The sequence below is a fragment of the Ambystoma mexicanum genome, chromosome 2p, assembly GCF_040938575.1.
Source record: "Ambystoma mexicanum isolate Mex_15411 chromosome 2p, UKY_AmexF1_1, whole genome shotgun sequence".
Lineage (NCBI taxonomy): Eukaryota > Metazoa > Chordata > Amphibia > Caudata > Ambystomatidae > Ambystoma > Ambystoma mexicanum.
In genome coordinates, this window is record NC_090923.1 from 1,073,108,035 (window position 1) to 1,073,135,440 (window position 27,406).

The window sequence follows — 27,406 nt, forward strand, 5'->3', positions numbered from 1 at the left end:
GCCCTCGCATGGAGTTCTCCGCCCTGACCATTGTGAGCCGTTACTCCTCTGCCCGCTGCCGCTCCGCACCTATCTGCTGGCCCAACCGCTCCCACACGGAAGCCACTCCCATTCCAGGGTTCTCCTGCCCTACGGCCGATGCCTGCACCCCTGCTGTTGATGGCCCCGAGCCATGATGCCTCCCACGTTGAGCCTGCCGCTGCCTCAGACGCAACTGCCTGTGTCAGCACGACGGCATCCAGGCTGATGGAATCCACCGACGCCGTTGTGCACGTGCCCTGCCCGATGATGCCGTCACATCCTCCATCTGCTGGGGTCCAGTTGCACGTGTGTCCACCCCTGCTGGACCTCCGACTCCCGACTGTGGCAGGGATGGGACCCCACCGAGCCGGCTGCATTGGTCGGGGCAGGTCCACAGGGGGCCCTGGTGGCATCTGGGCCGGAAGACAGCATGGAGAACGACTGGTGCATAGTCTCCACAGAGGAGGAGAGGGTCGCCAGATTGGCCGACACATGTAGGAAACCCCCGACCATGGCCGATCCCAACTGGGCCACGTTGGCACGGTGCTCTCCGTCATGACGTGCATGCTCCTCCCGGGAAGCACGCACCTCATCACGAATTGCACCTGTGCGCAGCGCGACACCAATCAGGACCTTCTCCATACGGCCAGGGGTCCCCTTGTCCGCAGGTGGAGGGGAGTCAGATGACATGGACATCCCCCCTACCTGCGGACGGGCCTGGGATGGGGCATCCCTGCTGGTGCATGGTGGTGCAGTCACAGTGTCAGGGACAGTGACATGAACAGGCCCCTCCACGGCGACCTGTGCTGCCTCCTGCCCCTGCCCCTGGACTGCAACACTTGCACCAGCAGGGATGCCCCCACCAGGCCCCATGTGCGCCTCAGTAGCGGCCTCCTCCTCCTCTGTGGAAACCACCAACCTGGATGGCTCCACCCCGTCTTCCGCCGTTGCAAGCCCCTGTGGGGGCTCACCCACCCCTTCCGCTGCAGCAGTGGGGGCATCCCCGCCGCTTTGCTCCACAGAGCCGTCTCCGCCCTCTTCTTCACGTGGCGCTGTGTAGAGGGAGACATAGAACACAAGCATCAGGGTACTGTACAATGGTCCCCTAGACAGGAAGCAATAGCAGATGAGTGGCACTGTCAAAGATCACTTCCATCATGTCCCTCCACAACACATGGCTCAGTGCAGGTAAAACACATGCGGTAACAGGCATGGCGCATGCTATGGACATTAGCATACATGTCCAAGGGATTCTTGAAACATACAATGTTGTTTTGGAACTCACATGCATCATGGGCCATGCCTATCACATGCACACACTTCACCCTCGTTTCATCCATCTGGCCTCGTACACCACAGACACAGTGGATACAAGGATGACTAGGCTGCATCAGTGAACCTGAACATTGCGACAGACATGTGTCATGCATCCCTGGCATTCACAAGTCACAGACACGCAGGTCAGACACACAGACATGGACAGCATACATGTACATGGCATCAGCACCCATCCCTCACCCCCACCCATGTCCAGGAACAGAGACTGGCATGCTTTCATGTGGCCATTCCGCATAGGGCAACCCATGTTGCATTTGAACACATGCACCAACCGTGTGGTTCACACATTACTGGTCTCACATGCATGACGTCCCTGCACACACACATGCATACATGGCCTATGTCACACATACAGGCAAGTATCAGACAACCAGCACACTGCGACATGCCCTGTCTCACACAGCAATGCTTGGCCACTTACCGCTCAACTCCAGACGGGTCTGCCTCTCAAGGATCTGGGTGTGGAGCGCTGGGCCTATGCGTTCCAGGACCCTCATCTGGATGGTACTCATGCGGCCCCGGCCCCCCTCCACGAGGCGCCAGGCCTTCAAGAGGGTCCTGGACCTGCAGTCATCCCAGTGCTTCTTGACATGTTGGTAGTCGCGGACTGCCACCCCCTCCGCGTTGATGGCAGTCACGATGTCCGTCCAGATCCGAGTGCGACCTTCCTTGTTGGCGCGCTTACTTTCGAAGAGGGCATTATAATGCCCCAGGACTTGCTCCACCAGGACACCAACTTCGGTGGCAGTGAAGCTGGTGCCCCTCTGCCTCTCTGGCCGGGGGTTGCCAGTGGTGCCAGATGTTGTAGTGCCCGACATGGCAACCCCAGAGGCAGGAGTGGGTGGGCAACTGGGTCCTGGGGCTGGGCTGTGGAGCGATGGTATCCCAGTCGGGAGTCTTCTGTTCCAGCAGGGGTGGACACAGCAAATGGACCCCTGCAGATGGCTGATGTGCAGGCACCTAATGGCAGGGCACGGTGGCAGCAGGCAGGCAGCAGCAGATGGCTCGTGGGAGGCTGCTCGGGGCTCTGGGGGGCAGTAATTCGGCCTTTTGGGCAGGAGCGTGGTCTTCCTTGTGCTTACGCGTGGCCAGCTTGACACGGTGTGATTTGGCACGTGAAAATCTTGCACATCTGCGTGTAAATCGAGGAAAGGCCCTTAGCGTGTAAGCGCGCATATGCGATTTCATTGGACCAAAGGCCCTTAGTGCGTAAGCGCGTCTGTGACGTTTCGCGCACGGGCGTTTCCCTGGCAGGGCTTGTAGATCCCACGTGCCTTTACATTGCTCTGTACGTGCTTTTTGTGGGGTGCGGTGCATGTGTTTTCCAGCCGTTGGGGTTCACACGCTATTACTTCACAGCGGGTGTTGGCTACGCGTTCTTCTACACGCAAGGCAGACGGTGGAAACTTCACGCGAACCCCCGTAATACACGTAGCCCGCTCCCCCAGGCCCGATCGCGTGAGAAACTTCACGCGAACCCCCGTAATACACGTAGCCCGCTCCCCCAGGCCCGAGCACGTGAGAAACTTCACGCGAACCCCCGTAATACACGTAGCCCGCTCCCCCAGGCCCGATCGCGTGAGAAACTTCACGCGAACCCCAGGCACAATAGCAGTATGGGACATTCATCATTGCTGTATATTGGCGCTTTTGTGATGCGCAGGGACGCTACCGCCTGCCTTCGTGTGGCGGACGTGTTTAGGCCTGTGCGTGTCTTTGGCCGTGCGCGGCTTTGCCCTATTCGATTCCATGAATACGTGTGGTTCGCGTGCGTGTGGGCGTTCCGTCTGCTTCCCAGCAGTACATCCCAGTTACGCCCTTATTTTCGCGCGTTGTTCCCCATTCCGCGCGTTACGCCCCGTGTTCCGCCCCCTTTTTGGTGTGTGCGCTGAGGTTGTGCGCTTTCACTGTGCGCGTCGCGCACGCCGTTCGGGATGTTTCAGTGACGTGTGCGCCATGCACAGGTTTGGCGCACATCCCGAGGAAAACACGTGCAGGGACTTCCATGAATCGCACGTGTGCGCGTGCGCCTGTTTTTTCGCGTTTGCGCCTGCTTGCGCATAGATTTTCGGCACACGTTTGTTCCATGAATCGGCCCCTACAAGTCACCCCATTCAATAATACAAAATAATAAACAATAATACAAAATAATAAACAATAATACAAAAATTGAGCTTCTGGGGGAAGTGAGAAATGGGAGAATTCCTTTGAGAAGGAAGAGTTGGAAGTGGGACTTCTGGGCAATGTCCTGCGTGTGAGGAAGGACGGAGAGAGACGAGTCAAAGATGACACCAAGGTTTCTAGCTTCAGAAGAAGGAGCAGGGGAGAGCCCAAGGTGGGAGGCCAGATAGAAGGCAAGAAGGAGGGAACATGGGTCACAATCGGAAGGATCTCAGTTTTGCTTCTGGCTAATCACCGGGGAATCTCCTCAAATCTGCAGACAAAACTCACAAAAAATGATGCACCTTCTTTTCAATTTGGGTTTCTCCATCAACGAAAAGAAATCAAGTCTGGTTCCCAGCCAAATAAAACAATTTCTGGGAGCAATTCTAAAGACAAAAGAGGAGCTGGCATTCCCGTCAAACGAGAGATTACAAAACATGCTGTTGCAAGTATCTCACTACAAGCCAGTCACCAGATGAAAGTATGCAAAGCAATGCACTTGCTTAGGATGATGGCCTCATGCATTCACTTGGTTCCAGACACGTACCTGGGCATGCGCCCAATGCAGGAGTGGTTAGCGAAACAATGGTCTCAGGCAAGCGGTCAGTGGGACGATCTAGTGGTTGTTTCGCTAACCTTGGTACAGGCTCTAAGCTGGTGGTCCAGGGACAACTTGCTAAAAGGAAAACTCTTTCGAGTTTCAACAGCTCAAGCAATCGTAACTACAGATGCCTCACTCAATGCAAGTCTTCACAGACAGCACAACAGCCATGTTCTACATAAACAAGCAAGGAGGAACACATTCTCAAAGTCTGTCCAAACTATCCCAGAAATATGGAAGTGGGCACTCAAGCGGAACATGTTCCTAACCTCTCAACACGTTCCAGGAGAACTCAATGCTCTGGCAGGCTCTCTAAGCAGATACCCTCTATCAGAAGAACACGACTGGCAACTCAATTAAGATATCCAAACAATGCAAATTAATAAATCCTAGACAGAGTCTTCTCCCAATGGTGTCATCCCCAGTTAGATTTGTTCGCCACAAGTCTAAATGCCCAATCCCCAGACTTCGCGTCCAGGTTTCCCCAACCAGGGTCCAAGGAGAACGGCATATGGATGAACTGGTGAGGGAAATTTGCTTACGCTTTTCCTCCAACGCCACTCCTCAGCAGGATTGTGCACAAGATGCACCAGGAACAAGCAACTCTAATCCTGGTTGCTCCTATATGGGCGAGACAACCTTGGTTATTACATTTCTCAAACTGGCGATGTGCGACCCAATCAAGCGCCCATGCCCCTACAACATGCTTAACACAATACAAGGGAGCATCCCTCCACCCTTGTCCTAGTCATAGAATTTGGCCACATAAATCTTCCACAAAGGGGCATGGATATCCTAAAGGAGGCACGTAAACCCAACACCAGGCACTGCTATTTCAACAAGTAGAAGAGATTTGTGATATTGGTGCAGGTCACAAACCCTAAACCCAACAGAATTTTGACCAGCTAACATTCTACATTATATGCTTTACCTACTAGACTCTGGCCTGGTATTCAACTCTACACCTGGCGGCTCTGTCAGCTTACACCGCTTCACAAAACAAGGTGTCCTAGTGGAAAGTTCCTGTCATTAAAGCATTCATGGAAGGGGTAAAGAGGCTATAGCCTCCCATCTCTAACCCTCCACCGGGCTGGGATCTTAATGTCATGCTCTCCAAGCTCATGGGTCTGCCCTTTGAGCCTATGCAAAAGGCCAGCCTAAAACATTTGACTTTCAAAACTGCATTCCTAGTAGCCATCCCCTCTATAAGACGAGACAGTGAGCTACAGGCTTTGTCCATTGAAGACCCTTTCTTCATAATCCACAAAGACAAAGTTGTCCTCAGAACAAATCCTATTTCACCACAACTGCTTCCCTGATATCTATAAAATATGCTGCAGTTAATTTTTATATTGTTGTTATAATATTTTATTAGTATTTGTACTTTTTAGAAATGTATTACCGTAGTTTTAACTGTATTTTCAGAGTTTTAGTTGGTCAATAAGCATTTGCTAATCCATTTGTGAAGGGAATAGAAATGTGAGTTTTATGCACTTTAGTAGCATTTGGACTTGTGAATCCTTATTGGGAAGAATTCTTCTGGAATAGATCACTGACTACGAGTTAACTGTCTCTAGCTGTAAAGATGGGTAATGCTCTTTTAGAAATACACCAATTGTTGTTGAAGCAAAACTATACATATTGAAATTAATTTTAAAAATTCTCAATTCTTTTTATTGATTTTCAATTGTTTTCACTCCGTCATGGATGCCGGCACTCTGCCAGACTCTCGAAAGTGATTAAACAAGTTAATAAGATGAGAGATTAAGACTCCCACGAATGCCTTGTAGTTGGCTGCCATAAAGCCGTCTGGCCCAGGCACTTCATTTGGGGGAAGGGCCGCTATGATACTCTGCACCTCTTCCATCGTGATCTCATGCCATAGCGTTTCCCTGGCCTCAGCTCCCACCTCAGACAGTTGAATCTGATCCAGGAGGTTTATCTGCAACTGACTCGACGGGCCATGGGACGAGTACAAATCTGATTAATAGTTGGCAAAGCACTCCTGAATTTCTTCTGTGCGGGGGAGGGGGGCGGAGTGCCTGGTCATCTATTATAGCTGCAATGGTTTTATTACTCGCTGCCCCTCTGAGTAGCTGCGCCAGGAGCGTGTCCGCCTTGTTGGCTTTCGCGTAGTACCGCTGGTGGACGAATAGTAATGACCTCTCCGCTCTCTTAGTTCTAGGAACATTAAGTTGACCCACCCCCCTGTCGGTATCCCCTCATGAGCCTCTTGGAGGGGGTATCAAGCACTCATATTTTATTCTCTTCCACCTCAGCCTGCAGCTGCGATTCAAGCACCCTCAATTGCCTTCCCCTCTGTGCCTTTGCGGCTAAAAATTCACCATGCATTGTGGGTTTGAAAGCATCCCATCGGATGTTTTCCCCAGTGTCCAAGGCTTTGTTCATATCAATAAAGTTCCTAATCTTTTCCTCCAGTTCCCCTGATAACTGGGTCCCTTAACAACTCTCCCGGTGCCTTCCAGACCCCTGCCCTGCGCCCTGACAGATGCAGTTCCATCGTGACCACTGCGTGGCTGACACCGAAACAGTCTATGAAGAATTGCGTTCCATGCACGCTGGAAAAGAAAGTAAAGCCATCCCTGTCCCCCTTTTTCCCCTCAAGACGTCCCGTAGTCCCAGGGCCTCAAATCTCGTAATATGGGAGAAACCACAGCCCCTCAGTTTGAGGTTCCCACCAAGCGCCTGTCCAATTCCACAGACCAGGCCAGATTAAAGTCACCCAGTAAGATTATATGACCCTTAGCAAACCCCTCAAGTGTATAAAAAGAATTCCTTCAAAAAGGCCCACAGTTAGACGCATAAATTGAGGCCAGTGTGTATGTTGATCCCCAAGTATTCCCCCCCATTACCATCACAAATTTGCCTTTTCCGTCTGCCTTGGAGCACTTTACCCTGAGGTCTATCCCATTCCGTATAGCCAATGCCACTCCACATGTCTTGGTTGGGCTGGAGGCATGGAAGATTTGAGAAAATCTCTGTAGTTTGAGTCTCCTCTGGTCTTTCCTCATGAGATGGGTCTCCTGAATCACAAGTATATCCAGACCTGATTTCTTAGTGAACTGCTCCAGTGTTTTCCTCTTGAGAGGGGAGTTAAGCCCTCTCACATTGTGTGTTGACCACTTGAATGGATGTTATTCATGGGCACCCACTCCTCTATTCCCCTTTGGCGCCTCCTCCCTGCCCCCTCCTCATGGCTGACCCCCTATCCTCCACCCCTCTCGCTCTAGAGACTTGGCTGAACTCTCTTGCCCCCTTCCCTGCGATAGGCCCCTTCCCTGCCCCCCCTTGGCTCCGGCCCCCAACCTCCGGTCCCCTCCCCCCACCCTGTCCATCCCACCCCCAACTTCAGGATCTTCCTTCCCCTCCCATCCCTGCCCCCTCATCCTTGTACCACCCCCACCCCGGTGCCCCTGCCCTCGTTGAGACCAAGATGGAATGTCCTACTGCGCTCCCACAGCCCAATTTCCTACCTTCATAGTCCACCACCCCTCAGGCAAAACTACTTGCAGGCTCCTCCTCCCTTGCTGTTATCCGTCAACTGGTTTTCCTCCTGCAGCCTCCCCTCCAGCTCTTCATTGTGGACCCCACAGTGTGGCCCTCCTTCTGCATAGTTCTCCTGCTGTTGCCCATTCCCATGGCCTGAGCCTTGAGCGGATCTCCAACTGGGTGTGGAGATCTTCATGGAGGCTCTGGCTCACATCCAGCTGCACGAGGTTGAATCCCTTTTGGGTAGACTTAATACGCTTTTGGACCCTCCTCCCATTCAAACACCAGTCCAAAGGGGACTTGCCCCAACTCATTTCGCACATTGAACTTGTCGGTCGTCTTCAAGATTATCAATCTGGATTCCGAGCATCCAGAGGCATGGAAACTGCTCTTCTGAATACCCATGAAGAACTGCTTGCATCCCTTGACTCCCACTCTCCAGCTGTCCTCATTCTACTTGATCTCTCTTCTGTGTTGACACTGTCAACCATTCCACCTTCATACAAAGGCTTCACAATACCCTTGGTATCTCAGAACGGGTACTGGAATGGTTTGACTTCTTTCCTGACCGCTCTTCCCATGTCATCCTGAATACCTTCTCCTCTCCTACATCCTTCTCCTTATGTGGTGTCCCGCAGGGATCTATCTTCTCCCTGTGGCTCTTTAACATCTACCTTGCTCTGCTGGTAGGCCTAATCTCCTCCTTCACTCCCAACTTCCAGTGTTATGCAGATGACACAACTCTTTTTCAGACTTCCTGGTGACTCACTCACACCTTCCTTCATCCCTGACTGCCAGGCTTGGTGCTCTTCCAATGAACTCTGGCTCAATGCCAGCAAAACGGATATCCTTCCGATTGGGGCCCCTGCTTCCTCCTTCTTCCCTTCTGGCTAATCACCGGATAAGGGTATATGGGGATTGACTGTCTGCACAGGTGTGCTGCCACTACTGCGAGCACCTTTGTGAATACTCTTGTGCTGAGGCTATACCGAAGGGGAGCACTTTGAACTGGTAGTATACTCCCGCTATTTTGAATCGTAGATATTTTCTTTGCGCTGGGAGCATTGAAATATGAAAGTATGCATCTTTCATATCCAATATCGCCATGTAGTACCCCTGTTTTAAGAAGGGGATTACTTCTTGAACCGTGGTCATGCAAAACTTGTGTGGCTTGATATACTTGTTCGCAGGCTCCAGATCTAAGACTGGGTGCATGGACAGGTCTTTTTTTGGCACAAGGAAGTGCGTTGAATAAATACCCTTGTTTACCTGGTTTGCTGGGACGATCTCTGTGGCGTCCTTCTCCAGCAGTGTCTTCTGCTAATAGTATGCGCTGCTCCTCTGTCGTCATCTTTCTGTGTTTTGGTGGGTGGTTTGGTGGCTTTTGTAAAAGTTTGATGCAATACCCACCAGCCACGGTGGACAATACCCAATTGTCTGACGTCATCCTCTCCCATGCGTGGGTGAAGTGTGAAATTCGACTGAATACTGAGGTGGCATGGGAGGTGACCTGTTGAGTCATTGTTTGGGAGGGGTGGAGCCTCTCCAGGTGAGGTTCTGCCTCTTCCTCTGGATCTTTTATTTCCTCTTTGAAAACCAGAAGAGGAAGAGTGTCCTTGCGATGAGCCCCAAGATGAAGACTGTCCACCCTGAGTGTATCCGGAAGATCGTTGTGAGCGCTGACCCCAAAACCATCTGGAGTTTGAGGAGCACCGTTGTATGTAGGGTTTGTTGGTTAATTGTCATACTCTTCCTTCGGGCTCTTGAGGGCGTCTTCGGCAACCTTACTGAAAAGGACATTAGGTTCCACCGGCATGTTAAGGAGGGTGGCCAGAGTCTCTAGCTTAAAACCAGACTGTCTGAGCCAGGCATGGTGCTTGATGAGTGTGCCTTCTACGATGATGCGGCCTGCATTGTCTGCCGCATCGAGATTATTCTTAAGGATGCAGTTAGATACCTGCTTGCCCTCTGAGATGGTGCTTAATCATTGTGATTTTATGGGTCTGGAACCAATTATACCTTGTGTTCAAAGTCATCCCACTTTTGGCAGCCATAACTAGCTAGGAGAGTAGTGTTATTTGCAATTCTAGCTTGCTATGCTGCTGAGGAGTCAACCTTCCTTCCGAAAGTGTTGATATTTTTACTTTTTTTGCCTGGCGGGGCTTCAGCCGACGTCAGGGGAGTAACAACCCTTTTCTGGTAGTGGTGACGACCAGCAAATCATGTTTTAGCTGACCCCCAATATACAGGGGATCTGTGGGCAGTGTCCTGATTTATTTTTTGATTCTAGGGCTAACCGCCCTTGTGAAATTAGGTGCAAGTAAGGAGGGCTGTACACGTCTTTGTATAGACTAACAATGGGATAAATTGAGTGGCAGACTTCCTGTCGCCAAGAACGTACTCCACAAAGTCTTTGTCTCCTTGTGCCTCTTGCGTGGCAATACTGAAATTTTGGGCAGCCTTCAGCAGCAGTTTGTTGTATTGGAGCTGAATGTCTCCAGGTGAATCTTCTACAGGCTGATCTTGGTGGTCAGGGGGCTGGATGACATAGATGTCATCCTCGTAGTACTCGTCCTGACTATATAGGTCCCCGTGAGAGCCGGGCTCTTGCGACCCTGAGAGATCAACACCATACATGTCTTGAGGGGTCTTGGTAGGTGGAGGCTGGGGGACCTATGGCGGAAGTGCTTGGCTGTGGGTCAAGACGTGTTTTATTGGCAGGGGGTTGATGTTTTGCATCCCCTGGCTGTGAGGCGTCTCTAAGGGACGTTCATTCTTCTGGATGCTCGTCTATGAAGTCAACAAAGCATGACATCCTCTTTAGAATTCTGTTGAATTGTTCAGGGGTATAGTTATAGGAGGGTGGAAAGCCTGAAGGTGTACGGGGGGCTTGAGAAGGTGCCTGATCCCTTGTGATAGATAGCCCCTAAGAGTCTGTCTACCAGGGGGGAGAAATCCATAACCTGAGAGCTTTGAGAAGACAAAGGCTTTGAGGATTTCAATTTTTTCAGTGACCTTGTCTTTAACAGGGTAGTGTGACTTGTTATTTTAATAAGTTCTTGCATTTAAGGCGTATGTTTAGGGGATGCTGATGCGCCTTTCGCTGTCAGTTTTTTAGCGCACGACAGCATGGTCTTTTTGCGTGCGGTGTCCAAACCGGATGGCTTCGGAGGCCTGTCGGATGCGAAGGCGTAAGCTATGGCCCAGAGGACAGGGAAGATCTAGAGGCTTTTTCTGCGGACACCAAGTGGGCCTCGACGCTCGACGATTTCGTTGAATGTCGGCGGTGGGCTATGTGCTTAATATTTTTGGACGTATTTGGAACGTATGTGTACTAAAGCCACCGGGTGTCGTCTCCGTCACAGATTCGCCGGCCTGCTTAGTGGAGTCGTGGGTCGCTAAGGAAACAGATACTGCCCTTGCTGGAATCCTCTGTCACGTCGATGGAGGCCTCGGCATGCATTGCATGGACGGCTCAGTGCTTGGTACAACGGTCTTTGAGAGTTTGCGGGCGGAAAAGTTTACAGGACTTGCAAAGCTTTTCAGGGTGATCCCCAGTAATTCCATAATCGGTATGTGGCCTTCCACAGGAATTTTCTATGGCATGTAGGGCAACATTCAAAAGGTGTTTTTTCCATTATAAATGGAAAGGGCAGTTAGGCGAGAAAAAAGGGAAAAGGCGTGGCAGAATATGCATCCTCTAAAAGGCGTCAGTATGAAATACCCCCCCTTCTCCCTACTGTAAGGGCCAAAGCCCGAAGAGGCCCGTGAAGGCCGCGTCTGCTCATCAATTCAGTGAAGTCGTCGACAATGGAGTTGTCTGTCGAAGGCCGTCGAGCAGTTGGATGATGCTGCGGCAAAAGCGGACAGTAAAGATAGAGAAGTCTATGAATAAACTTTTAACTAGTCAAAGGCCTCAGCCTGCAAAGGTACTCTGCAACTTGCGACCGAACTTGACGCGTGAAGGACCATGGGTACAGTACACGTCAGACTAGGGATAGTATTACTAACACGCCCTGTCTACATCCGTTTTCGACTTTCAAAAACAAATCTTGTAATACTCTGAGACTACCACTAGATGTCAGACTATGCAGAGCAGGTGATCTATGTAGATCCACAAGCCTCAGAAATATTATATATCAGACTGCACTGTGTTTTTGTTCAACTACAACAGTCCTTTAAAGCCATTACAAATGTCGCTATACAAATACAAGATAAAATAACTATCGTAAAATGCATTATTCCATAAGTATTAAAGCCCAGCACTGTTTTCTGTACACTTAATGAGAGAGTGAAAGTCAAAAATAAATCATGGTTCTTGCCTTCGAAACTCTTATAGGATGATTGAATATATATTGTTTGTAAAAAAAAACGTATGTTGAGGAAGTAGTTTTCAATGCTCAATATCACAACACTGCTGCAAGTTCTCCCTAGCAGGGAGAGGATGTGGCAAGGCCATCGTACACTACTAAGCTATTTCAGACTTGCCTTGAAGTTGGTCTCCATCTCATGGAAGACACTGATTTTCCCTCGTAGAGACGTGCAAACCAAGCTGGGGAGAGAAACAAGTGTTAGGAAAATAATTCTTCGCCCGTTGCTTTTATGTTTGCATTATGTCATGGATGGCATAGGAAGAAGCAGAGTTTTATGGTTTTGATGAATGGAAACGGAGGCCTGCCCACTAGCACTGATTTATATCTCTGCAGTCCTAGGAAGGACTTGATAGTTTTAATGGACACCACTGGGAGGCATAGCCTTGTGACTCAACTGCATGGCTCACCGGCATTTAAACATAAAAAAAGCGCAAACACACCTGATAACTATCTGGTGCAACACACTCAGCATTCATACAGTAATGGAGAAGAAGTGACTGGAGTACCACTGGTTATGCAACTATCCTAAGAGGAGGACAGGAATGACAAGCCAGAGCAGGGAGATTGTCCAACTGTCCTTGCCTGTCATTAAACTCTCTCCAGGCTGCGCTGGTGTGCCGCCTAGGAAAACAGAATTTATATAGATTGCAACTCCTGTATAGAAGTCATGTCACATACTACACAAATGATTCTATATCAAATTGACCAAATACATACTTGAAATTGCTGGATTCAGAAAACGAGACTGGCAGTGTATAAATGATTGTTAGGTCACAATGATCAAATCAGCACACCAAGTACATTTACGGGAGAAGATCGGAACATAGTCTGGAACAGAGACCAATCGAGAGAAAAGCATACAATTTCAAGACAGATCAAATCAACAAAGGCAGGAACAGTTTAAAAGGCTTTTTATATACCAGCGAGAGATTGGAAGGGGATGAGGCAGAGGCCAAATCCCAACTCCCCAGAATCACATTTAGCCGTGGAAGAGGGAGGCTACCGCCACAGAACTTTTAGTCATCAATCTATCCATGTATTTGTTGTCCAGTGATGAATTAAAAGTTCTTCAGAAAAGGCTTAGCTTTGTCGCAACAGCAGCATATGATCCCTTTGAGACTCAATTAGAACTGGCATGCCTAATTCGCAAAATCAGACTCAAACAATACTTTGGTGAAAAAGCAGATAACAATCAGGGGGATGAACAGAAGGATGTGACTGGTTTACACCTTAAATCCACGTTTTACTCCAATAGTATTACAGCAGAATCCATCACCTTTGAAAAAGCCATCCTTGGGGAAACGTGAGGAGATTGAAACACAAGAAATACACTGGTTACAAAATATATCCAAGAAGGAATGCATGGCCTCGACACATCTCAGCAAAAATTCTGAGATCATCATCAAATCAGCAGAAAAAGGGGGAGCCATCATTAAATTGAAAATTAAGGACTATGACCAGATGGTCGCCTCGCTCTTAAACAATAGGGAAAACTACCAACAGCTGCCATGCGATCCTATTGCTAATCTGAGACTACTGATCAATGGGATCGTAGAAGAGGCACTATGCAAAGAGCACATTAGCCAAAAGGAAGCAGGTTTCCTTTGTCAAAACGTCCAAACATCCCTGCTTTTTACACCCTCTCAAAGATACACAAAGGTATGTTCCCACCAACGGGTCGACCAATTGTGGCAGGGATCAACTCCATTCTTGAACCCTGTCACAGTTTGTAGACTTCTTATTGAAACCAGAAATAATTAAAATGCGTTCAGATCTGAAAGACACCACTGGAGTCTTAAATATGATCGAAACATTGACGTTCGACCCTCATACTCAGATCCGGGCTACTCTTGACATAGAATCACTCTTCATTAACATCCCCCAAATGGAGACACTTCTGATTACTGATAAGGTGCTTGAGGAACAGTTACTGGGAACAGAAATTCCATAGCTGTTTATTCTCCAACTAGCTGAAATAGCCCCGACTCAGAATTTCTTCATGCACAAAGCAGATTTTTATCAACAGTGCTTGGGTACGGCGATGGGGGCAACCATTGTGCCATCCGTAGCCAATCTATATGTGGCAGACATTGAGAGCATACATATCTACTGACAGGGTAATCCCTTCAGCGAACAGATCACCATGTGGACCAGGTATATAGATGATATACTCATTATATTCACCGGCAACCGAACAGCGTTTGACAAATTCATAGCATGGTTGTATTCGAGAAACCGGTATCTCAACTTCTCCTATTCCTTTAGCAAACAATCGATCAATTTTGTGGATGTAGAAATCATAGCCCTTAATGGGAAGCTTTCCACCACCGTTTTCCAGAAAAACACAGATAGGAATTCTCTCCTGGCATACACTAGTTTTCACCCAAGGAATCACTGAATAATTTACCATTGGGGCAATTCTTGAGATACAGAGGAAATTGCTGCGAGATCAAAGCGTATGCTACACAAGCACAAACTCTGACGAGTTACCTCAGAGAAAGGGGATACCCAATAAAAATGATAAAACATGCCAGAAAGAGAGCACAGAACATCCCTGTGGATACAACCCTACGACAGGACAAGCAACCCCGGGGAGAGCAACAGATCGCATCAGTCTTTAGCTATTCAAACAAAACCAACAGAGTCAAAAAATAAATCCTGAAATGATGGCCCATATTGAATGTGGGGTCCTGCACAATGCCAAAACCGTGTTTTGCGATAATAAAAAAAAAAAGAAAAAAAAGAGATGCTCTTGTCCAGTTCTGCCAACCTCAGGACATCACTGAACGCCAAGACATTCTGCCTGTGGGGCACTGATCAACCACAAGGACATTCCCCTTGTGGACAATGCAACCTGTGTTCACTTACATCACGCACTATGACGATAGATCTAGACCTTAGAACCTTGTGGAAACAGAGTTCTTTCACAAATTGCAATACAAGCAACGTTGTATACCTGATCTGATGCCCTTGCCCGCTGAAATATGTGAGGATGACGAGTCAACCCATGAAAAAAACATACAGGACCACTTGTCACGCATTCGATCAAGGCGGGACAATGCACCTTTGGTGGCACATTTTATGGAACACCATTGCACCCCAAAAGATATACGAATGACGATCATTGAAAAGGTAATTTGCCCATGGAAAGGTGGAGACATACAGGCCTTACTGTTAAAGAGAGAACAAAAGTGTATCTTTCGTTTAAGGACGGGCCAAACTGGACTAAATGAAGGTATTGTATGGCAAACAGTAGCAGACTGACCAAACCACAGGGACGCTGATACAAAAGCACAAGTAGTGCACACACAGATATTGTGGGGTAGCAGTATGCAAAAAAAACGACTAACACCAAGGGTCATTGCATCCCATACTATAGTATGCATTTACTCGGAATAGGAGTGCTGGAATTAACAAAGCTGACAACACAGAGCACAACAAGTGCATTTCCAGGTACAGAGAAAAACAGGGATGGTGTGCAGTATTTGCAAAGCTCAGAATTGACTTTGATGCAAGTCCAGCTTCACTCGGTGCTTATAAAATAGAGACACAGTTGTTTTGAACATTTACGGTTGATTGAACAGGTGTCGGCTGTCTTGAAATATAGTAATAGAATACATTCAGGGCACGATACAATCAAATCGTGAACAGTGCCAGATCGGTCTGACTCCTATGCTGGGACGCACCGCTCACGTGATTGACGCATGTTCACTGCGGCATCATCACGGGAGGGGACGGGATTAGCAGGCGACTCTGCAACTTGATAGATATGAGTCGCAGACAGGAGATCTCTACAACCCTACGGAACAGCCTCATGACACTGAGTATCTCTTACAGTCAGGACCATGGCACCCACAGAAGTAAGCTCGCCGGGGGCATACCAACAGACTGGTTAACGTAGCAATACCTACTAATAGCTTCATTCATAAGTGAGCTCCACTCGGTAACAGACCTAGGAACACACTGAGCGTTATGAAATAGGCAGTGTAAAAAAGACAGGGGATTGTCTTATTAAGCAAAATAGAAAATGTGGCTCAATGGCGAACCAAGAGCGATTTGAAAGATTGGAAACTGCACCAGAGTGCACTTTGATTCTGGACTACTGCATAGCAACTCTGATCATTGTGACCTAACAATTATTTACAAACTGGCAGTCTCATTTACCGAATCCAGCAATTTCAATTATTTATTTGGGCATTTTGATGTGGAATCATTTGTGTAATATGTGACATGGCTTCTATACAGGAGTTGAGATCTATTTGCACATTTTCCTGAATAATGATGTGTAATATGTGCAACAGCACCGTGATTCCTTTATTTCTCCTTTCAGGGTCACGGGTGCAGTCTCAAAAACAATAAGAAAATTGCTATGTGGTAAGGATCAATGCACATAAGAGCTGAGACAGAAGACTAGTGAGAACATGCGTTTTTTAAATGAGGACAGTCCCGAAGAAAGTGGGCTTAATAGCTTGAACCACTAAAACCAGTAGACAATATAGGCTGTAGTGAGGGTATTAGGATACATACCCATAGGGACAGTTTAAATCTGATCACTGTGTACTGCTAATAATGGTGAGTCCGTTATTGATCAGACTAAGTGTCTTCAAATTTGTTTTAGAAAACATTCTTTTAAAAAAAAAGAAAGAAAATTACTTGGGTCTTGGAATAATAGAATGCATAGACTACTGGCTAATAAAGTAGGTGATGCAAAAGTAGTCTTGTGGGTCTTTAATAGCCCTTTTATGTGCAATTGACGTGTACAAGTTTGGGGCATATGAGAATGTAGTGATTCACAAGTGTTGATTCTGTATTCCACTGAAATAATAGAGAAAAAAAATCGGTTTCCTCTTATTGTATCCACTGTTAGATAGACGGCAGGCCAGTGCAGCCTATGGAGAGTTTACTGACGGGCAGGAATAGTTAGACAATCTCCCTGTCCTGTCTTGCCATTCCTGTCCTCCTCTCAATACAGCTGCAGAACCAGTGGTACTCCAATCACTTCTTATCCATTATTGTTTGAATGCCGATTGTCCTGCACTTGTTACTGCCCTTTTTTGTGTTAAAATACTTACACTTGCGCCTACCCTGCCTACAGCTAATATAGGCTGCCAACCCCCCATATTTTTGTTTTGGCTCCCTGGCATACCTGTGCGACATAAGACCATGCTCTGGCGCAATGGATTTCTTCTTTAGAGGCATATTGAACAATGCTCTCATCAATGGTGCGGATATCCCCTTTACTGAATGTAGAACAAAATTATGTTATTCTACTTAGTACCTTTTGTGTTGATCAAGAAGGTCCTTGTCTGTGATGAGTATTTTCAAGTCCTTCAAATCCTGTAGAAACTCTTTGTCCAAATCTACATCCATGTCATCCACCAGGTTATCTACAGGGGGGAATCAGAACACTGGTTAGGGGAGACCTGCACTGAGAAGAACTTGTCAAATTTAATTTTCTGCAAGATAGTGGGCATCAAAGGACACCTCTTTACCTAAATCTCTTTTATATCGACATAATATGGTAGTTGGCAAGGGCATTTGGGCTTCACTAATTCTGGGTTGTTTACACAGCTATAATTAATCCAAGTTGCAAATGGAATGCAGAGCCTTCTCCCTGCCACAGCCTTCCATTACACCTTTATCTGATGCCATGCAAATGTATCAGGCTATGGTTGCGATTCCCTATACAGTTTTAAAAAGCACAAGACTGCAAATCATGTATGAAAGGTAAGACAAAACAGAGTAATAGAGCTAAGAAAGAAGATGGAGATCTATGCAGAAAACAAAGGCAAATAGCAAAGCAGCATGCAAGGGAACCCTAAATTAAAGTATATGGGCAGGCACACTGCAAACATGTGGCGAAGCAGAAATAGGAACAGCAGAGGATTAATACAGCAGAAAAGCTGTATACAAAAGAGAGGTCAGAAACAGGCAGACTGTATGCAAAGAAAAGCACAGGGGCCAGCACAGGGAGCAAAAAATGAAGAAACAGGAAGGAGCAGCAGGATCCAGAGCAGAAAAGGGGGGTAATAGAGACAAGAAAGACATGGTGTACTGGAAACTGAGCAGCTTAGGGATGAAAGGAGTCGAAACAGGCACCCACATGATGCAGAGGACATGAAGCAAAAACTTCTCAAATTATCTTCTGAAATCTGAAGACACACCCACCGACAGCCCCTAGAGTCCAGTTCTGGATCAACTGTTCAGCGCAGAAGGCAAAGTCTTCAAAAGTTAGAGACTGGAGCTTCTTCTTCCCAGTCTCAAAGCGGCAGTTTGCAAAGAATACAATCGCAGCGTAGTCCCTATAAATGCCAACACAGTAAAGACAAAACTAAAGACAAAGCAGTGTATCGCAGTGCTTCAGCAGACAGCAAAACAACTAATAGGTACTTACCAAGTCCAAAAGAAACAGGATAGCCAGGGCTGCATCTTCCAGCATGCAGCATGTTTGGAGTTCCAAAACCCAGAAAGGATTATGGAATGTCTACCAGGGATTTAGAGAAAGATGCGATATGGGGAAACACTGGCACATTCAGAGAGACCCCTTAGGCAACAAGTGCAGATCCTTGAAGTGAAAAGCCTAGCTCATTACAACCCCTCCCATCAGTGACTTTGATCCCCTGGAAGAGGAGACTAAGTAACTGAGGAGAGCCAAGGAAAGGGTGGACATTTGTCGAAGGAAGGAAGCCCTAAATCCCAAGAGAGTTGGAGAGGCCACGTGGTCCCTAGAAATAGGCATAAGGACCAAGCGCTAGAGTGAACTAAGCAGGAGACCTTCTTGTCTGGAACTTTCTGAATGCCTTTTTGCTTGCTGTCCTTTGTCTTTATACAATCCTGAGTTCAAAGACTACGTTTCCCAAGAAACTTTATGTTACAGCCACCCGGAACCATTGTGCATGCAATAGTGCAATAGTTTTGCTTTAATGTTGCTTGATAAAACCCTTTAATGAAATTCCAATGTCAGTAGTTGTGTGTTCCCTCAGCCATGTGACAACAAATTAATATAAGTAATGCACTAATTCACCTTACGGTGACTGGCATGAACATCTATTTAAGGTGCATTTTTCCTCTTCTACACAAATAAAAGAAGCTTCTGTAGCCTGTTTCGGTGCTGGACGGCCTTTGTGGGTGAGAGGACTGATATGCAAATAGATATTCCTCTCTGTGAAGGTTGCAGTGAGCTAAAACATGGTTGTAGACCCTCCTAAGTGTAAGAAATTCAAAAGAACTGGTTATTTGAACCAGGTTTGTTCTCAGTAGAGGTGCTACCGCCCTCTTGTTAAGGCTGAAGATTGTGTCATTGGAGTGGCTATATTTTTTATTAGCCCTTTCTAAAAGTGGTATTTGAAATGTCTTAATATTGGACCGAAAAGGTTAAGGAAGCAGGTGCAGTGTTAACAAAGAAAACTGCTTCATGGTGAACTGTATAGTGCAATCTTATATGTAAAACATGTTGTAGAAGACATTCAAAATCACACCAATTATGGGAACAAGCATAGCACTGCAGACCAGGAAGGCACTGCTTGCATACTTACCAGTAACATTCATAGGTGAACAAGCAAGAACCAAAAGGGTGGCCTTTGAGAAGGTAGAAGATATATTGTTGGTACACACTGGTGACAAACATGGCAATGTGAACAGAGGGATGGCTGACAAAAGCACTGCAATATGTCGGGAGAGGAAGCTTGGGGTGGACCTGGCTGTGCTAGCATGGGTGAGGAGTGAACCTGCCTGTTTGTGGCCAAGAAGGAGGTCTGTTTTAGCAACTACGCATTAAAAGCTTCCTAATTCGAAAGAGGGGATGAGTATTTCTGACAGCAGCAGGGGAAGTTTGTTCCAGAGTCACAAACGCAGAGTATGACTCAAAGGCCAGCTACTCATCGTCATCATCTTGCGGGTTGGACTGCAGCATCATTACTGAATTGGTCAGTGTGCAGCATTTTTTCCATGGGGATTATCAGCCAATTTGGCCTTGAGGGCCCATGTTTGAGACAAAGGGAATTGAATTGTGCTCCCTCACTGACACAGAGTCAGAAAGGCCGATAGAGCATTTCTGCAATATGCTTGCTCTAGGCCAGTAAAAGTTTGGTCACTATTTACGACCGGTTTAAAAAGCTGTACTGTGGAGGATCACCTAAGACTAGGAAATTGGAATTGCAGTTGTCAAGTCTAGAGAAATTGCAACTTCATTCACCCTCTGGAAGTACTTTAATTTGCTTCCAGATTGGTATTAGATGATAAGGACCAAGCTCATTTGGAGGTCAGTGGCGAGGATGACTTAAGAATCAATTACGTTTGCAACGGACGACACTCTAAATTGGATTTCATGGATCTGGGAGTCTTACGCACAGTCTGTTTGGCAAGATCCATGTCTGGATCGAGATGAGGGCCTTATTCTATACCTGAACTAGTCAAGTAAAGGATAGTGGTGAATTTGATAAGAAAGAGGCCACTGGCTTTGCCCAGTGCACGGAGAGGAATGTGTATAAACTGAAGAGGAGGTGGGAGAGGATGGACCCTAGAGTTAACCCACAGACTCCCATTGGCCAACTCATTCTTAATTCATGCAGCACAGGAATTCCCTACTTTACCACATTTCAAAGCAGAAGGGGCTTTCAACTACTAGCAGTCCAATAGTAGTGTATTGCTCTAAGCAGGAAAAAACAGACAACCCTAGATTATTCTAGTTTAGTCCCCAAAACATATCTGCCACTCCAGGTGCTCCTAAAGAAAAGCGTTTATCCAGCAAATGTTGTCATACGAGGAACTACATCTACAGGGAGGGGAAGGCAGTTCCTGTGAAGGGAATTAAGTGCACATAGCAACCGTTCAAGTGATCGTGTGAACATTTATATTTCTATAACACATGATTATTGCTTACCTGGCCAAACGGTCAGAGAGCAGAAAGTTCTGCTGGATGTTCTCCACCAGAGATCCCTTCATCTCTTCCACCACTTTAAACACGCGCTTAAAGTTATCAAACTGGGTGCAAGCATTAGGGAGCGAAAGAGAAGGAAAGCCATTAAACAGACTGCATGTAAAATGCACTTGCATTTATAAAATGTCGCTGGGTGGGGTGAAGAGCAATCTGGAAGGTGAAAATAATCGGGTTTGGATTACAATATTAGCACATGAAGATTACACTGGCTCCTTTGTGGAATCGACTAGGGGTGGCATGACATTTTCGGTGACTTGGAAACATAGAATGTTAGATTACATTCTAAAGCTTTTATACTGTGAATATCACCAACACAGTGCTCTTACAGAAACAGCAATTTGTCAGAGAATTTGGCGTATTGTGCCCCCTTCCTGGGTGTACTAGGCCATAGTTGGTGGAGTTAGAAAAGGAAAAGGGTATATATGTGAGGGGCAGGGAAGCGTGACAGTAAGTAAGGTCCTCACATAACTAACACAGAAAAGACAGAAAGGGGCCAAAGGTAGAGGGATATGATTGTATAAGTGTTTAAAATGGTAAGCATATATATGGTTAAGTTGCGCTACTAAAAACCTATAAAAAACCTTGAAAAAACCTTGTTAAAGGGACGTTATGGTTCCAAGTAAAACCGGGAAACCCTTGAAATTCACCAGTTATGGTAAGCTAAGCAATCATAACTCGCGCCACCACCGTGCACTGCTAAGCCTAACACCCAGGACATCAAAGATGACATCACAAATGTCATTGATGACATCACTGCTGACATCACATGTCTGACGCCCCCTTTTTTCCTTTCCTGACATATCTAGGCCACATGATTTTCTTCAGTAACTGTCAGTAACTAAAAATTGTAAATGTACTATATTTGTAGACTTATCCTTCAAGTATGTTCTTACAATAATTCCCTTATGGTCCAGTCATATCATATGAAACATATACATACGGGAAGACACAACCTTGAAAGACAGCAATCCTTTTTGTGCATTAAAATTATCAGTAGAGTTATCAGCACTTTCTGATAGTTTTGATGTTTTTTTATTACTGTACTTTCCCGTATATGCTCATATTTTTATATGTTGTACTCACACTATTTTCCTTAGGGTCCATACACATCATGTGATATATATAGATAGGGTAAGTAACAGCTTTGAAACAGAGCAATAATTTCTCTGCATAAAGGTAATCAGTTAGGTTATGAACACTTTCTGCTACTATTGCTGTTTTCTTTCTTACTTCAATTCCCATGTATATATTCATATTTGTATGTGGTGTTGTCTCTTTGTGATTTGTCTATAATAATGCAATTATGTAGTAAGTGGGTTTTATTACCTACTTATCACAAGTTTCACTGTACGCAAAACTCTAATATGAAAACAGTTATAATTTCACTAGTCAACATGGCAAGCTTATGAATATTGCACATCCATCATGTATGCTGCACACAATGCCTATGTTTCTACATGAGTACCTTAGTATACTGGATTGAAGTTAATAATAGAATGCTATTTATATCAATGCATAGCTCAATGCACTGATTAGCACTTGATATTTATTCCAATAATCTTTGACACTTTTTTATTAACATTACACTAAGAATCCCTTGTACAGACTTTTCATGAAAGGTAAATGCACATGTGATGTCATCAGTGATGTCATCAATGACATTTGTGATGTCATCTTTGATGTCCTGGGTGTTAGGCTTAGCAGTGCACGGTGGTGGCGCAAGTTATGGTTGCTTAGCTTACCATAACTGGCGAATTTCATGGGTTTTTCGGTTCTACGTGGAACCATAACGTCCCTTTAACAAAGTTTTTTCATTGATTTTCGTAGGTTTTTATTAGTGAAACTTAACCATAACGTCCCTTTAACAACATTTTTTAAATTGAATTTCATAGTTTTTTATTAGTGCAACTTAACCATAACGTCCTTTTCAATGGATAAAGACCACTAGCATCCTAGGTTCTCAAAGTGGGAACCCGGGGTGGTAAATAAAAGATTTTTCTTCCCAAACCAGAACGCCTGCGGCGTCCCGGTGTAGGAAGGAAAATCTTTTACCAAGATGGACATCATGGAAAGGGAAGGCGGGGTGTATAAAGAGAACACAACAGGGCATGGGTAGGGGGGACCAGGAGTGAGACACGGGGCATGAGAGGGGAGTGGGGGGTAACAGGAGAGAGACACGGGGTATGAGCGGGGGGCAACAGCAGGGAGACACAGGGCATGAGCGGGGGTAACAGGAGAGAGGCACGGGGCATGAGCGGGGGGCAACAGCAGGGAGACACGGGGCATGAGCGGGGGGTGGGGGGCAACAGCAGGGAGACACAGGGCATGAGCGGGGGCAACAGCAGGGAGAGACGGGGCATGAGCGGGGGTGGGGGGCAACAGCAGGGAGACACGGGGCATGAGAGGGGGTGGGGGGAAAACGAGGGAGACACGGGGCATGAGCGGGGGTGGGGGGTAACAGGAGAGAGACACGGGGTATGAGCGGGGGTAACTGGAGAGAGACACGGGGCATGAGCGGGGGGCAACAGCAGGGAGACACGGGGCATGAGCGGGCGGTGGGGGGCAACAGCAGGGAGACACAGGGCATGAGCGGGGGGCAACAGCAGGGAGACACGGGGCATGAGCGGGGGTGGGGGGCAACAGCAGGGAGACACGGGGCATGAGAGGGGGTGGGGGGAAAACGAGGGAGACACGGGGCATGAGCGGGGGGTGGGGGGCAACAGGAGGGAGACAGGGCATGACCAGGGGGTGGGGGGGTAACAGGAGGGAGACATGGGGCATGACTGGGGGGTGGGGGCAACAGGAGAGCAACACGGGGCATGACCGGGGGTGGGGGGCAACAGGAGAGAGACACGGGGGTGAGGGGTAACAGGAGAGAGACAGGGGGCATGAGCGGGGGTGGGGGTAACATCAGGGAGACACGGGGCATGAGCGGGGGTGGGGGGAACACGAGGGAGACACGGGGCATGACTGGGGGGCAACAGGAGAGAGACGCGGGGCATGAGCCAGGGGTCGGAGGCAATAGAAGGGAGACACGGGGCATGACCGGGGGGGTGGGGGGCAACAGGAGAGAGACACGGGACATGAGCAGGGGGTGGGGGGCAACAGCAGGCAGACGCGGGGCATGACCGGGGGGTGGGGGGCAACAGAAGAGAGACACGAACATGACCGGGGGTGGGGGCAGCAGGAGAGAGACACGGGGTATGAGAGGGGCGTGGGGGGTAACAGGAGAGAGACACGGGGCATGAGAGGGGGGTGGGGGGTAACAGGAGGGAGACACGGGGCATGAGCGGGGGGCTGGGGGGCAACAGCAGGGAGACACGGGGCATGGCCGGGGGGTGGGGGGCAACAGGAGGGAGACACGGGGCATGACTGGGGGGCAACAGCAGGGAGACACAGGGCATGACCGGGGGGTGGGGGGCAACAGGAGGGAGACACGGTGCATGACCGGGGGGTGGAGGGCAACAGGAGGGAGACACGGGGCATGACCGGGGGGTGGAGGGCAACAGGAGAGAGACACAGGGAATGAGAGGGGGAGTGGGGGGTAACAGGAGAGAGACACGGGACATGAGAGGGGGTAACAGGAGAGAGACACAGGGGCATGAGCGGGGGTGGGGGGCAACAGCAGGGAGACACGGGGCATGACCGGGGGGTGGAGGGCAACAGAAGGGAGACACGGGGCATGACCGGGAGGTGGGGGGGCAACAGGAGAGAGACAGGGGGCATGAGAGGGGGGTGGGGGGTAACAGGAGAGAGACACGGGGCATGAGAGGGGGTGGGGGGTAACAGGAGAGACACGGGGCATGAGCGGGGGGTGGGGGGAAACAGCAGGGAGACACGGGGCATGATCGGGGGTGGGGGGCCACAGGAGAGAGACACAGGGCATGAGAGGGGGTGGGGGGTAACAGGAGAGAGACACGGGTCATGAGAGGGGGTGGGGGCTAACAGGAGAGACACGGGGCATGAGCAGGCGGTGGGGGGCAACAGCAGGGAGACACTGGGCATGAGTGGGGGGCAACAGCAGGGAGACACGGGGCAGGGGTGGGGGGCAACAGCAGGGAGACACGGGCATGAGAGGGGGGTGGGGGGTAGCAGGAGAGCGACACGGGGCATGAGCGGGGGGTGAGGGGCAACAACAGGGAGACACGGGGCATGAGCGGGGGGCAACAGGAGAAAGACACGGGGCATGAGCGGGGGGTGGGGGTAACAGGAGAGACACGAGGCATAAGCGGGGGGTAGGGGGGAACAGGAGAGAGACACGGGGCATGAGCGAGGGTGGGGGGCAACAGCAGGGAGACACAGGGCATGACCGGGGGTGGGGGGCAACAGGAGAGAGACACGGAGCATGAGCGGGGGGTGAGGGGCAACAGGAGAGAGACACGGAGCATGAGCGGGGGGGTGGGGGCAACAGGAGAGACACGGGCATGAGCAGGGAGTGGGGGGTAACAGGAGAGAGACACGGGGCATGAGCGGGGGGTGGAGGGCAACAGCAGGGAGACACGGGGCATGACCGGGGGTGGGGGGCAACAGCAGAGAGACACAGGGCATGACCGGGGGGTGGGGGGCAACAGCAGAGAGACACGGGGCATGAGCGGGGGGTGGGGGGCAACAGCAGGGAGACACGGGGCATGACCGGGGGTTGGGGGGCAACAGGAGAGAGACACGGGGCATGAGAGGGGGTGGGGGTAACAGGAGAGAGACACGGGGCATGACCAGGGGCAACAGGAGAGAGACACGGGACATGAGAGGGGGGTGGGGGGCAACAGCAGGGAGACACGGGGCATGAGCGGGTGGTGGGGGGAACATGAGGGAGACACGGGGCATGAGAGGGGGGTGGGGGGTAACAGGAGAGAGACACGCGGCATGAGTGGGGGGTGGGGGGCAACAGCAGGGAGACACGGGGAAAGAGCGGGGGTGTGGGGGGCAACAGCAGGGAGACACAGGACATGACCGGGGGATGGGGGGGTAACAGGAGAGAGACACGGGGCATGAGCGGGGGGTGGGGGGCAACAGGAGGGAGACACGGGGCATGAGAGCGGGGGTGGGGGGGTAACAGGAGAGAGACCCGGCGCATGAGCGGCCGGTGGGGGATAACAGGAGAGACAAACGGGGCATGAGCAGGGGGTGGGGGGCAACAGGAGAGAGACACGGGGCATGCGAGGGGGTGGGGGTAACAGGAGAGAGACACGGAGCATGAGCGGGGGGGTGGGGGGCAACAGGAGAGGGACACGGGGCATGACCGGGGGTGGGGGGCAACAGGAGAGAGACACGGGGGTGAGGGGTAACAGGAGAGAGACAGGGGGCATGAGCGGGGGTGGGGGTAACAGCAGGGAGACACGGGGCATGAGCGGGGGTGGGGGGAACACGAGGGAGACACGGGGCATGACTGGGGGGCAACAGGAGAGAGACGCGGGGCATGAGCCAGGGGTCGGAGGCAATAGAAGGGAGACACGGGGCATGACCGGGGGGGTGGGGGGCAACAGGAGAGAGACACGGGACATGAGCAGGGGGTGGGGGGCAACAGCAAGCAGACGCGGGGCATGACCGGGGGGTGGGGGGCAACAGAAGAGAGACACGAACATGACCGGGGGTGGGGGCAGCAGGAGAGAGACACGGGGTATGAGAGGGGCGTGGGGGGTAACAGGAGAGAGACACGGGGCATGAGAGGGGGGTGGGGGGTAACAGGAGGGAGACACGGGGCATGAGCGGGGGGCTGGGGGGCAACAGCAGGGAGACACGGGGCATGACCGGGGGGCAACAGGAGGGAGACACGGGGCATGACTGGGGGGTGGGGGGCAACAGCAGGGAGACACAGGGCATGACCGGGGGGTGGGGGGCAACAGGAGGGAGACACGGTGCATGACCGGGGGGTGGAGGGCAACAGGAGGGAGACACGGGGCATGACCGGGGGGTGGAGGGCAACAGAAGAGAGACACAGGGAATGAGAGGGGGAGTGGGGGGTAACAGGAGAGAGACACGGGACATGAGAGGGGGTAACAGGAGAGAGACACAGGGGCATGAGCGGGGGTGGGGGGCAACAGCAGGGAGACACGGGGCATGACCGGGGGGTGGAGGGCAACAGAAGGGAGACACGGGGCATGACCGGGAGGTGGGGGGGCAACAGGAGAGAGACAGGGGGCATGAGAGGGGGTGGGGGGTAACAGGAGAGAGACACGGGGCATGAGAGGGGGTGGGGGTAACAGGAGAGACACGGGGCATGAGCGGGGGGTGGGGGGAAACAGCAGGGAGACACGGGGCATGATCGGGGGTGGGGGGCCACAGGAGAGAGACACAGGGCATGAGAGGGGGTGGGAGGTAACAGGAGAGAGACACGGGTCATGAGAGGGGGTGGGGGCTAACAGGAGAGACACGGGACATGAGCAGGCGGTGGGGGGCAACAGCAGGGAGACACGGGGCATGAGTGGGGGGCAACAGCAGGGAGACACGGGGCAGGGGTGGGGG

At 49.8% G+C, this 27,406-nt stretch overlaps 1 protein-coding gene across 2 annotated transcripts in view; it reads right to left on the bottom strand.

Annotated features, from left to right (window-relative positions):
* The window catches only part of FIBP (FGF1 intracellular binding protein), a 227,821-nt gene that overhangs the window by 74,087 nt on the left and 126,328 nt on the right, over nucleotides 1–27,406 (bottom strand). For both annotated transcript variants that reach the window (XM_069645013.1, XM_069645014.1), the window contains exons 5-8: nucleotides 20,888–20,988; nucleotides 18,175–18,308; nucleotides 17,285–17,393; nucleotides 12,122–12,185 (exon numbers count right to left, since the gene is read on the bottom strand). In XM_069645013.1, coding sequence (XP_069501114.1) covers nucleotides 12,122–12,185; nucleotides 17,285–17,393; nucleotides 18,175–18,308; nucleotides 20,888–20,988 — 408 coding nt within the window. The remainder of the gene's footprint in view (nucleotides 1–12,121; nucleotides 12,186–17,284; nucleotides 17,394–18,174; nucleotides 18,309–20,887; nucleotides 20,989–27,406) is intronic.